The sequence below is a fragment of the Vigna umbellata genome, chromosome 10 (genome assembly GCF_029865625.1).
Source record: "Vigna umbellata cultivar VRB3 chromosome 10, Vumbellata_1.0, whole genome shotgun sequence".
Classification (NCBI taxonomy): Eukaryota; Viridiplantae; Streptophyta; class Magnoliopsida; order Fabales; family Fabaceae; genus Vigna; species Vigna umbellata.
The window spans coordinates 11,782,817-11,797,428 of NC_142174.1; the positions used below are offsets into that span (position 1 = coordinate 11,782,817).

General features: G+C 31.7%; 1 protein-coding gene across 2 annotated transcripts; it reads right to left on the minus strand.

Moving 5' to 3' along the window:
* Positions 1–10,082, minus strand: LOC124841643 (SNARE-interacting protein KEULE-like). 2 transcript variants are annotated; one of them, XM_047317952.2, is made up of 21 exons: positions 9,845–10,082; positions 8,609–8,667; positions 8,085–8,166; positions 7,090–7,168; positions 6,525–6,575; positions 6,333–6,429; positions 6,196–6,228; positions 5,279–5,404; positions 4,974–5,165; positions 4,799–4,882; positions 4,618–4,716; positions 4,445–4,518; positions 3,096–3,192; positions 2,075–2,200; positions 1,873–1,968; positions 1,618–1,737; positions 1,457–1,534; positions 995–1,179; positions 665–755; positions 467–556; positions 1–368 (listed from the first exon to the last, which is right to left on the minus strand). In XM_047317952.2, exons 1-21 carry the CDS (start codon positions 9,915–9,917, stop codon positions 315–317), a joined length of 1,986 nt encoding a protein of 661 aa, XP_047173908.1. In that variant the 5' UTR covers positions 9,918–10,082; the 3' UTR covers positions 1–314. The 2 variants fall into 2 exon arrangements, with proteins under 2 accessions (XP_047173908.1, XP_087956721.1); XM_088100595.1 differs by lacking the exons at positions 8,609–8,667; positions 9,845–10,082 and adding an exon at positions 7,539–7,648 and having other exon boundaries at positions 8,085–8,153.
* Between the last annotated feature and the right edge of the window lie 4,530 nt (positions 10,083–14,612).

Here is a 14,612-nt window from a genome sequence, read left to right on the forward strand (position 1 = left end):
TAATTTAACCCAAAACTTAAACCTTCCCTAAGTTAAAATGATCCAGGGAGTTGAAAGTATTATTTATTTACAACAAAGTTCTTTAACTAGTTTCTAGTCTAAATCAGTCTATCCACTGAAAACTGAAGTTATTCTGATCAGTAACCAATGAGCATTATTCATGTTAGTCTGTAATATCGAATTTCCAAATAATTTGTAATAACATGATGATTTTTTGACAGAATAATATGACATGATGATTAAACTATGTGATTACAACATAAATATAATTTACAAGTATGTGGAGGCTCATCTTCTAGTTCTAGTCCTTAACATCATATCTGGATATCATCTAATGAAAGCTCATGCGTCGTCATCATGTTCAATTTCTGCAAAAGAGGAATGTTAGCACGGAAGAATGGTTGTGGCAATTCCCGGTTAAGAAACACATTACGTTTTGCATTAAAAAAGGGAAAAACTTCAATACCGTAACAAATTGTGCAGGGTCATCAATACTCGATGAACCGAGAATAATCTCCCTCTTTAGCTTTTCGGTAAGCTTATGACAAACCCTAAGCTGAGGATTTAAATTAGACACGCATCAGATCAGAAAATCAGAGGGGCAAGGGGGGGTGGGGGCGGTTGATATTGAATTATACAAGCTCATTTTATATGCAAATCAAACCTCAGATCTGGTTGCTCCACCAACAATGAATACGAAGATTCGTTGCCCCACCCTCCTGAAATCACTCGATGCATGTCTAATCACGGAATCGCTGTGTGACATCAAGAAAATATAAAATTTACACGTGAGAAAGTCACCTCATGATTGACAATTTCAACAGAGACGGGTATTTTCCAACAAAATATCTACAATAATAGCAAGCTTAAACAAGTTTCGACACAACTCAGAAGTGAGGGGAATAATAACCCACCAGAGAGACAAAGGAAAAACAAACTAATCTCATCCGAAGCAATTAGATTACTGGGTACTGATGAGGAAAAAAAACTAAACCTTGAATATCCATCTTCAGAACCTCGCGGTCGAGCCCAAGTTGGTGTTCGTCTTGATCTCATCGAGTGAGGATTTTGGTTTACAGGCCCAGAAAAAGGTGACCCGTGGTAAGATGGACTTGGATCATTCAAACATGGATAATCCTCACTTGACAATTCATTTCTCGCTAGATTTTCAATGAGTTCCTGAATAAAATCCAGTCATCACATTCGAGGATCATCATAAAGATACTCTTATAAATTTAACATTGGTCAATCATAATTATATAGAGCAAGAATGGTAAATAGCTGTCTGCTTATTTCACATATTTGCAGCTAGAATTATAGTTAAAACGACAGTGTGGGAATGGAGCATACTCGTTGAAGTTGTTATACTCGAGTTTTATTTTAATGCTATCCAGTAGGAGGAATTGTCATCAGTAAATGAATGCGTATTCTATACGGATATTAACCTAATTTGTACCTCTATTATCGGATAAAAGCGTGATAACTGCCATTTCTCTTCTTCACCGGGACGCTCTTTCCTTGCAGCGCGCTTCTTCTGGCAACTTAAAAGAACACTTTTCATACAAAACGTAACGTTGAAAAACCACATTCTGTTCATCAAGAAATTACTGTCATTACCTTATGGATCTCAAACTTAAGACCAAAAGCAGATGTCATACTTTTTTTGGCAACTGGTTGTCCCCCAAGCATTCTCAAATTATGCACAACACTCATATCCTCTTCTGTCAATTTTGCTAGCTGAGAAGAACATGAAAGGTAAAATTTGTATAATATCATTGCAGTTGATAGGAATAGTCTATTTAATAGCATATCTTCAAAATAAAAAATGAACAGCTAGTGGAAATTAGGTTTGTACTCAGAAAGCAACCATACCCTCATCAAATTCAGGCCCTTTTCTCCTTCAAATTTCTCAGGATAAATAGACGCAAGAATCATTAACAGGCGCAACCTATTTTCATGGGTTATATCCTGCACAAATTTATGTGAAGTTTAAAAGACAAAACAGGACAAAAGTTGCGTGTCTAAGCATTGATTATATGGAACCTAATTTCTTTTCCCTATTGTAATTTCTTACTTCTTTCGTGGTAAAAAATTTGATAACATCTTTTGTTGTTGCATCTCCGAAAACAAGATCTTGCTCCAGCTGGCCAATTTCCCGTAGTCCTGATTCCCTAATGATCCTATTAATCTTTCCTGCAATCTGGACGAAGAAGCCATTGTTTATATCTATGCAGAAATTTGCACCCAGATCATAATCAGATTCACTGTCATGTTTAAAGGTTAACTTATTCTACAAGTCCCTGTATACTTGAGGATTTAACAGCCCCCTTGTCTACTAAAACTGTAAATAAGTTCTAATCAATGCCTTTAAATCAGCTGGTTCCCTGTAAGCCATATGAAACAAATGATACACTGAATTTGGGTACCCTCAAGTACATAGGGACTTGTAGAATAGGGTTAGTTTGGATTACTTTTCGAATAGCAGATACAGGAGAAGAAAAGGAGATAATATGAATTAAATTTTCCCCCTAAGTCAACAAACCTATTCACCTAAACTTTTGAGAACACTTCCCATATTTCTTCAAAAGTAAAGGTGCAAAAGCATCTCATTAGAGAAGTTTGATTAATTTTTTTCTCCTATATGGTTTATCCAAAAGTGATAGTAGTTTTTTTATCAGTCAGGACCTGAAATTAATTTAACCTTATTATATCCACTGACAAAAAATTAACTTTATCTTAATCAACTGTAAAAGAAAATAATTAACTTTCAGAAATATCTAACGAACTCAAGTGCAAAATTTCATTTATTCTATCATCTATCAGCAAGAATCACGACAGAAGCAATAACATTACATAATTAAGAAGGGAGGGAGGTCATAAAAAGGCAAACCAGAACTAAAATGATTACCCAATCAGGCAATTCAAAATCTGGCACTAACAGAGTACGATACAATTTTTCCTATAGGACAAATTCTAACTGTAAAACACCTCTTCTAGGCAGCTTCATAGTACAGAGAACACATTTATTTGTGCAAACCATATAAGTTATCATTAGAAGGCCAAGCAGTATAAGAATTGCATTACAAAAGAACTACCTCTATATGGAGGGAGAGTTTGTCAATTTGTTCACTGTATTGTGGAAGCGCTTGAACCATCTTTTGTATGTCCCTTGTTGACATATCACCGCCACCCCTATACATACAACACAGTCAAATGATTTTTGTTACGATGAAAACCAGATGAATAGATGAACACTTCCACCAAACAGAAAATCTAGGCATGGTTAAACGCAAAAATATAGCTTTAATTATCAATCAAGGACTTAAACATTTTACACAAGCACAGTTTTTAAATGATTCAATAGAAAACGGGGAGTTTAAAACAATACATGCATCATTGCAATCCTTTAATATAAAATTACCCCCAAAATAAATGCTAAAAAAATTGAACTACTATAGTGAGGGAATATTGCAAAATCTTCCCCAAAAGCTGAATGTCTTACTGGATGATCAAGTAGGAGGATAAAGGTGCGCTTGAACATCTGTTATCATGCTCGATGAGCTCAATGCTACATTTAACCCAGGCAGCTAAAGAAGCTCAAACCGATTAAAATACAATATGCAGGACATACACTAAGTTGACATGTTATGCAACTAAGATAATTGTGAAAGTTGAGGTAGCGAGTGGAGATTAGAGTAAGAACAAATATTTAATAGCTACACATAAACGAAACCATTGACTCACCATCCAGGAAACAAATTTTCTTTTCAACATGGTCCATATTAATGAGCAGGAATTGATCATACTACGTTAAGGCTAAAACACTCAAATATCCAAGCTGGATATTAAATTCAGATTCTCTGTTACGAAGGTAATTACAGTATCCCACCCAGTAGTTTAATCCATGTTCTCCTTGTCCCTATGGTAAAATACAAAATGGCTTCAAATGTTTTACTTACAATCATAAAGCACCCTCAAGTTTTTTCCTTTAATTTGTAATATAAAACCACATAAGCAGTAGTGGAAGCTAAATTTAACTTCATTTTCCCGATTATGGTCTGCTCCAATTTAATTTGTCCCATGGAACAAACAATCAATAGTATGCCATCAACGATTTGCTCCTTTGTCACATCCCTGTGGTTCAAACCAGAAGGGAATGTTTTGGAGATCTTCTCAAAAATAAATGACAGTCGCAAAATGTGTGATAAAACTCAAGAGTAAATATGTAATATCGGAGAAAACCATGATAGGCAAAGCATCAATTTCATATCACAGTGCGGAATATTACTGAGTCAAGCCATACAATCGCATAAAGGAAAATCTACAAATTAGAAAAAAGGCAAATATTTAATTTCTGATAATAACTAAACCAATAAGTTCAGCATCAATTATCCTGCTATATAACATTGCCATTCTGAGAAATCACAAGATAATCATTACTCACTTTGAACCAACTATTTGTGCAGCTTTATTCTTTGAAACGAAGTTGGTCATCTTCTCATGCAGCCGTTCACTAGCCTGGCATGGTCATCAACATCAAAAGGTATTCATGTCGCTTAGATCTAGTTTAGTAATGAAGGCATAGTTTAGTAATGAAGGCATAAAAGCAGGACGTACATCTGCAATATGAGCATGGCGAAGTTCAAGCCATATAGGATCGCGATCCTCCAAAAGAACCTCTCTCTTCTCTGGTGGACCACCAGATTTGCCAGGAACCTTGAAAATACAGTAGATTTGTGTTTAGGCACTAGTTGACACAAAAAATTCAGTGAGAAGAGAAGGGTAATGGTGGATGTACTTCGTGAACATATTTATTTCCATCCATGTTCAGCAAATCATGACACATGGCATCATAAGTCCATTCATGTATCACAGGAGCTATCTACAAAATCAGAACATAATCCTCAATGTAAACAAGACCGTCTGTCAAAAGAATGTTGTGAGTTGATGACCAAAAAATGGAGTTAAGATACCTGATCAATAGATCTGTCAAGAATTAGCAAATCACAGGTCTCTGTCTGAGGAAAATTAGGTATACTTTTTTTATATTTCATAAGGCAGTCCCAGACTCCAGCAGCAAGCTTTGTAGGTATAAGATCACGGAAAGTAGTCATTGTGGTTGCATCTAGGGACTTGGCAGCACGAAAGCGAACAGAAGGAAATTCCTTAAGAAAAATATATACATGCTTCATTAGATTACATAATTACATGTTTGAAAAATTATAAAACAATGAGAACATTTTTTTTGTATCCTTGTCAAAGATCACTATTCACATACTCTTAAAGAAGCAAAAACTGTAGCAATTCGTTTTGCCATCACATTCAAACATGCAACACCTCGATAATTATCCTCTTCATCCACAAACAGCTCCTCTAATGCCCTTTCATTATTTGTGATGAAACCCTGTATTAACATGACACAAAGAAACCCCAAAATTGAAGGCACCCAATAATGGAATGACGATGGCATTAGAAAATAATAAAGAATTCCTAACAAGCAGAATTGGAAATTGATATTTAAAAAGGAAAGATCTCAACAACCCAGTTCACAAATGCTTGGTTCCTATATAATATAGAATAGACATTGTTAGTTTGTTATTATTTTTTATTTGTATTTTGGGCTTAGTCCATATTTCTTCTATTATAAATAGAGAACCCTATGTGTATATTCAACACAAAGGAGATTAATCACATATATAGTTTTCACTATATTCAACAGACATGAATAGTCAAAATTGCCCATTTGCAAAGATGGACTTCCTAATCCACATAGTGGTTGTTAAATTTTTACTTCATGGACTCTACTTAAACTTATTCTACATCAAGCTTCAAAATCTGCAAATTCAGTAGAGATTGCTAGCTAAGTGTATTCAGTTTCTTCAACCAAAGTCTTTGTTTATACCTGGGGGAGATCTTTCAACAGCTAATAGATTCTAATTAATTTAACAGGAAGAAAATATTGATTCATCACTTGAATCTAATTCATGGCTAAGTGTGGAACTGGACCAAAACAAGTAACACTTCTACATGTCATAAGTTTTTATATTTATTATTGACCTAAATGGTAACATGATGCTATTCGGCATGGTTAAAAACCAAAGCTTCAGGAATATGATTATATTCATGATAAAAAAAAGTAAACATATTATAGATGGAAGATGAAATAAATTAAAGTACAAGTGAGCAGCCGCAAACCTGGCTGTCTATGGGAAAATACTCCAAGTTCATCTGCATGTGCCATCCAAATGAGGGGGGAAGCACAAAAGAAATGTCAGTTGGGCACAATTATGAATTCAAGCACAACATAGCTTGGAAACAAAAAAAATGTTCACCTCTCTCAGAGCACCTAATCGAGACAAAATTTTTGTATCTTTCTTAATATCCATAACTAATTCTCTGGAAATACTTGAGCTGAAGAAAATAAATGCCCTACAAGATCACAGAAAACAGAATTGAAAACAAATAAGTTGTTGAAGCCCTGATGAATAACAGACAAGGGAGATATTATAATGACCACCACGTACTTCTTGTATAAGGGTGTCCTTCCGGCCATGTCTGACAAACACATAATTACACTGCAAATAAAAATGGATAGAAAATCACTAAATATGGACCAACTCAAAAAGGAATGATAACTAAATTACACATCAAAGCTAAATGAGATTGTTCCATGGTCAAAGGATGCAGCATATTAATTATTCAACAAAGTAAGTTATAAACGAACAATTTGGAGAGATGGAGGGACAAAGTAATGCATCATCATGTAACTAGTACACAGAAAAAAGTAATACAGATAAAAACTGCTGAAATAATTCATGACATCTTTGAAAGTAAGCATAAGGTTGAATTAAATAAACAGCTTAATAAAAATAAAACAAAAGGGAAGCTAATTGATAGAGAATTGAAGAGGTTGGAGTAAATAAAGATAGAAGGAAAGCAGAAAATTATAGATTTACAAATTCAGAACTCAGCAGAATTATACTTCCCCAAAACGCTTTGTGCAAACTCCATATTTACCATGACATTAGTTACATACTTAACAACAGATTGCACTACAATACTATCAAAAACAAAGAGCAGATATATTACTTCTCTCTGGTTGGCTGGATGAAATATATGGCATCCATGGAGGGTAATGGCTGTCTTCGCTTGTATATGTCTTCAACCACTACAAAAAGAGAAGCAGAGTTTCACGACATATAACAAACGAATTAAAAGTCGGAGGCCTAATGGATGAGGCTCCCGCCATTATGTAAAGGTGATCATAAATCAATCCATAAAGGTGTTCTACTTTAGTATATAGTTGAATTCTATATTGATAAAATTAGTAGTAATAAAGAATGAGCAAAAGAGGATACGGCATCTTCAACAAATCCACAAAACAAGACAAAAAGCAAACAAGATAATTGGTGACTTAAAAAATGCTTGCAGAGGGGCAGTAGTAGATTTTTTAAGTAGTCTATATATAAAATTGTGTAGTAGATTTTTTAAGTAATCTATATATAAAATTATCTATATTTATATAACAGACCACTCACTTAGGTGAGCAGAGGGGCTACTTCCACGACTAGAACCTACGAAGACCAGGTCACAATGCAGCATCCTTATATTCTGCAAAGGCTCACCCTTTATAGAAGAAATAAAAATTCTAAAAAAAAACATAACAAATGTTAGTTTCCTTCTATTTCCATATTATTGACTGAATTCAATATTAAATTATAAATATTTGTGAAAATTATTTATTTTAATAGAACAATTAGAACGTACTAATACTTCTGACATACCAAGGACATGTAATAAACTTGGTCAGTTCAAGTTTGGTAAGCGTGAAAACAATTACAGTTTCAATTCAGATTCAAAACGAAGAAAACCAGCATCAAACTCTTGAGAAAATTGTAATTCTCAAAGAGAAAACGGGTGCCAAACATACTGCTATAGTCTTTTCGGAAGAGGTAATAAGAGGATTGGATGGGAATAATGACCCTACTTGGTAATTTCAGGTTCATCATGGCACACTAAAATAAGAGAAAACTACGGCAAAAACAACTCATTGTTCCTTGGTAAAAAGAAAAATGATAGCTTACATGAAACACCTTCATCGGTAATATCAGTCATCTTGCACGAGTGGGACATTATCTTTACAGTAAGTTTGTCCATTATTAGTACCTGCAGGCAAGTAACCCATGAACCAGTATGATATGGTAATCAATAAATTCAACTTTTACCCTGTACTTCTTAGTTTCTTTAATGTACCTTCAATGCTTTGTTTCAGATGTAAATAGGTTTATAGCTGGGGCTACATCTATGACAGTTGTATTTATACTTGGGGCTACAACATGCATGTGTATCTTACATGTATGGAGTCTAGCTCATAAAGTATAGTGCAAAACAGTATAGATATCTGGAGAAAACTGATGAAATACTACACATGATGATCCCAGTTCCAATTAATTAATAAAGCACTTTATACATGCGAATTATATAATTAAGTGTATTCTACAAACTTTAAATAAATTATATAGAAGTGCGAGTCCTTCATTCCTTCTATACCATGAGGAAAGATAAATGAAACAGGGTGGAATTCATCTAACTAAATAAAATCGTATACCTTCCAAGTCGATTTGGAATCCCCTGTTTTTGTTGACCTTAGCATTTCATGTAATAATCCTGTAAATAAGTCAGTTAATAGAAATTAAACAAGTTTATCTGATCATAACCAATTAAAATTTAAAAGGAACAAGAGGAAAACCATAAAGATTGCAATACTGACAAAAGATTACGAAGTATATAAAAAAATAAGCAATTCCATATGACAAAAGAGTGCCACATTGAGTTTGGCGATGGTCCTAAATTCTAAAATACTAACTGTAGAGAAGTTCTCATGACTTGTAAAGTAACAAATTGATCTGATCAGTCTTTAAATAACTATTAAAATATTCGGAGTGTGATTTCATCCATCGTGCAACTTTACCTCTTCTTTTTCTTTCTATTTACTAATACAAAAGATACAAGTGAAGAAGCACGGTGAATTACAATAACATAAACTACTGCGAAAATGAAGGGGGATACGTGTGCATTGACTTTATCTTTGTTATTTGCTGAATTAAATTATTTGATTTTATAATATGATTAGATTATTGAATAATACTAATCAAAAACTGATATCCTGATACTTAAATGATGAATTTAAGTAATTGAACTTTCAATGTGAATGACCCATAATGAGTTGGGCTACTCACTTGTTGCTTGTTGAATGAATGTATGCTAGTGAGATAAAAGGCAGAGTTTCTCCCAGTGGTGTTTTCTCTCACCTACGGGAAGGAATTCTCTCAATAATGCAAAGACAAAGATGAAGTCAATTATCACACCAGGTGCACGAACTCTACCTTAATTCTCTAGATAGATTATGATGGAACATATTAAGAATAGTGTCTACATCAAAATTGATCAAGGCATGCCATGAAAATTTCCATCGTGGTCGTGGAGCATACAAATGACAACCCTGAAATAATCACAAGCTGAGCACCCATGGAATAGGCAACGGAACCAAAACCATCCAGAAAACTCAATCACTCCATTCAAACCATAAGCACCCAAAAACCACACTCCAAAGTCCAAACTCAATACACGAAAACATAAGCAAGCTAGTTGCCCTAACGTGCTTATCATGTAGCTGATAAAAGGTCGAGCAGTAGAAACCATCCGCCAAGGATGATAATAATAAACTTGAACACTAAGATTTTGTTGAAAATAGTAACGAAATGCCACAAGTCGAAAAGGCGTGACGAATCATCGATGAGCAACGTAACAAAAAATATATATATGAGGAGAAAAGGGGGCTTACGCTCGCGGGTAATTAGCTTGAAACTTTTGCAATCGCCAACATAAGAGGAGGAATCGGAATCGGACATAGACATGTTTGCTTTGCTATGCCGCCCTCTCACGCTTGATTGATCGCTTCAGAGACGACGAGCACAGCCACGGATCGTTGATTGATCACGATGAAAAAGCGTACGCACCAGCACCAACACCAACACGCTTTCACGCATAACGAACGAAAGAGAGAAAAGGATTCAGTTTAATTTGAATGTGAAAAGAGTTTAATACCCATGCACTATATTTAATTTTTTTAATTATTATTTTTAAAATTAAAAACGCATCGATGACTATTCATGACGTGTTGGAAAATTGTCAAAAATCCAAAGTTCAATCGAAGCTCCAAATGGCTAGCCGTCCGGCGAGTTTTCTTTTCCGGATTTGGTCAGAGGAATGTGATTAGTAGATTAATTAGGGAATAATTGTTGAAATTGTGATTAATTTTAAAATTTTCAGTATTCTTATATTAACGTAGCTTATTTTTTAATCCAATTATTTTCAACTCACTCAAATCCTTATAAAAAAACTTTCGTAGAGAGGGGTGAACCTCATCCTCGAAGAAGTAAAGAATAACTAAACAAATTTGATTTATTCTATAAATATGTAAACAATATTCCCCTTAATTAGTAAATTACAAGTTTGACAAGCAAATAATGTGCGGATAAGTTGCAAGTTTGCGGAGTGTCCACAAGATGGAAGGACCCACCAACCTTTGTCATTAGAAAACTTTGCTCATATTCATTAGAGCATATTTAATTATTTATAAGTTTTTTACTTGTACAAGTATTATAAATTCTATAAATATGAATTTTTTTAAAGTATGTGTTTCGGATGCATGTAGGGTTGAGCAGAAAACACTCCTTCATACTTTTTTTCAAGTGAGTTTAAGTATTTATAAATCTTCTTAGTAAAAAATTCCTTGTTACAACTCGAATTTGTTTGGATATATTTGTTAAAATTTTAAATTCACAATAAATATAATTATTTATCTTTATTTATAAATTTTGATATGAAATTGTAGTTAGTGAAACTCTAATTATCGTCCAATCACAACTCATTATTCATTACGTAGTTTTTATCAATAATCTTGATTAGAAACAATGTTTATGAATAGTTATTATCGGAGACCGTCCGATTATTCGATTAACAAACAACGTTTATTTATTTTGATTACATGACGCATGATGGTGCTGATCTTAGCCTATTTGGATCAGTCATTCCTTATATAACTATATGAATATATATATATATATATATATATATATATATATATATATATATATATATATATATATAAATAATTGAACTCAATTGAAAAAATTATATTTGTAGAATTGATAATAAAGTGACATTTTTATTTATATAATAAAATTCTCAAAAAATAAAAGTGTTTAGATTTATAATTTTGTTCACATGTTCAAATATATATCTATATAGTCCTTTTTTTATATATATATATATTTATGCATGACTTACATTATCACATATTTTACACATCTAACAATCCAACCGTTATTATGTATATCTATCCTTACTTAGATTGAAACGTGCTTAAATTCTTTTTTACTCTTCACAAAATCTAAAACAACTATAAAGCTCTCAAAATCAATAGCATAAAAAAGAAAATGTTAATAAATCAAGAACCACTTACTAGAACAAGCATTTTTAAAAACAAAATCACTCAGATTCAATTCTTTCAGAATTAGCAATATTAATAATGAAACCGCTGATTGATTTATTGAGACGCGTCTACTTTTGTATCATTGAAGTGACATGAGTGAGTAATCAAAGTTTTAATTTTATTTCCAAGACTATACTTAGCTGTGCCTTTCAAACTTTCTTTATCCACTATGCTATTTACCAATCACATGATTTTATCCAAAAAAAAATCAAATTTCAATATTAACATTAGGGATGATAATTTTATCCACAGATAATTAATATTCGCTATTATCCGCGGATAACAGATAATGGGTATTTTAATACCCGTTTCTAAACGGATCGTGTACGGGTAGTATATTATCAGTCTCGCGAGTACTCGTTATCGCAAAAAAATTAAAAGAAATAATTTATATATTTTTTATTTAAATTTAATTAAAAATAATAATTATATTTTATTATGTTAAATTTAATTTAATTTTAATTTTAATTTATATTATATTATATTATATATATATTTTTATAATTTTATTTTAAAAATGTATTAAATATTTTTTTTATTTTTTGCGGGTATCAGTGAATTTTAAAATACCCGCGAGTATTTTTTAAACGAATATCCGAGCGAGTAACGGATCGGATAACAGATACGATTTTATTCGAGAGGTCCGATTGTGAGTAAACACTACCTGTGTCCAATCTGACCCGATCCGTTGTGATTCCTAATTATAATTCAGAAGTATTTATTAAAGTATGAATATGATTTTGATAAGCATTTCTAAAATTGCTCAATCCCACCACTACACAGTCCATCAAAAGAATTTATTACTCATCCTCTGTTTTCTTATTTTATCATTAATGTTGTGACACCTTTTTAGTAGAACATATTCAAAATAACATCTGTTTTTATCACTCAACACGACTTTTTGAGGTATCAATAAAATCGGATTACCGTGTTTTTTGAGGTATATATCATGTATGTACCCGAAACTTCTACATTTAAGTCAATCGGAATGGACTAGATATACTATTAATAAATTGTAGCTTGGAATGGACCTCATATTTTCGTGAATCTCCTTTCCAAGTTACTGAATACAGTAAAATAATATATTTAACAAATAATAATTTATTATTATTATAAGTTTTAAATTTATAATTTTGAGATTATATTAAAAAATATATTTTAATTTTTTAAAATTGACTTATAAAATAATATTGATATTTTTATATATATATATTTTAAATTAGTTTTAATCTTAATTGATATGATACTTCCAATTCTTTATAATTTTAATATTTTAAGAAAAAATAAAATTAAAATCTATATTATTGAATAAATGATTGCATATAGTGACTGAAATTATAATAATCAGTAATTTTAGTTTCTAAAAATATTATAGAAAAAAAATTATTGTTTTTATATTAACAAACATTAGTATATGTATTCACTCTAATAAATATGATAAGTTATATGATCTAAGGTAAATTTAATTTTATTAAGTGGTTAAAGAATATTTTAAAATATAGTTATTGGTATAGATATTCGTATAGTATATACATGACAAAATAAAAAATTTCGTTATTTGATTACATCATGATATTTGATAAATCAAATAAAATATTACATTTTCTCTAATTTTCTCTATTATTTTGCTCATTATATATATATATATATATATATATATATATAATAAATTATTATATTTATCGATATTATTTTATGTTTTTTATATTATAATTTTTATCACATGAATTAAATATCCAAAAATGTATATATTATAAATTTTCAAATGCACTTAGATTTTATTTCTAAGGCTTTGTTCACTTGAATGAATTTGAGAAAAAGTGATCAGGGGATTTGAGAAAATTTGAAGTTAAATTTTTTGTTGTTTATTTGAGTAAATTTGGAGGTAAATGAGAATGGATTTGAAAGTAAATTTTTTTAATCTGTCCCATTAATCAAAACTTACACTAATTCTCACAAATTTTAGTTCCAAATTCATTCTCACTTACCTCCAAATCCAAATCCACTCAAATAAACAACAACAAAAAAATGTTAAGATGTTATAAAAAACAATAAGTTATGTTACTTTTTAACCATTTTGATTATTGATTTTATTAAATATGTATGCTCTTCTAATTTTTTTATTTCTTTTTAAAAATAGTTTTCATGAATGAACTATGCTATAATGTTCTCACGAGCTTGTTGTGACACGCATAAATAGATCGGTGGGTTAAACATTGTTATGTATATTCTTATCGGTTACTTCAACAATTTTTCTTTGTGTTTAATACAACACAAACCATTCTCACAGTTGAAAATTCAAAGGCTGTGTACTCTTTGATATAGTCACCAATTAATATTCCATGCCTCTTTATTCTTAAGCACTTTTAAGATATAGTGATTCTATTACCTGAATTGGTAAAGAACTACCATGGTCATAGCCTCACTATATATTTATGTTACCTATAACATCATAGCCTATATATCTTTCTCCAATGTAAATGTGAAATAAATGTCATTTAAAATAAGGATAGTAAACATCAAAATACTTATCATTTTATAGCTGAGTGCTTTAATTAACATTGACGAATTTCTCTTTATCAGATCAACAACATTGAAAAAATATGCTATGTCAAATTTTATGAAGTAATCATTATGTAACTTTTAGCTACCGAATGAAGCCTCAAGTGCAGAACAGTGTGAAGTTAACTCTCCTAATGGCAACATATACAGTTCACTGCCTCAACTCATTCTCATATTTTCTGTTACATGCTTTTGCCAATTACAACCATTATGCCTAATGTCAAATTTAGTGTTTTCTCCCTTCTTCGACCTCTCAAAGCACAAATCATTCCATGATATTCAATGAATTCGAGAAGCAGATCAGCAGCCAGCCTTCTGGAAGGATCTGAAAAGTTGCTTCTGTTGTGGATGCCCTGAGTTGAGTACTGCAAACCACGACTTTTCCAAATACAGATAACTTATATTGAACATTGCATCTTAAGGCGTCAAAACTCTGATTAACTTTTCAACTAAATTCATGACTGTTTCTAACACGACCGCAGGGCAAACAAAA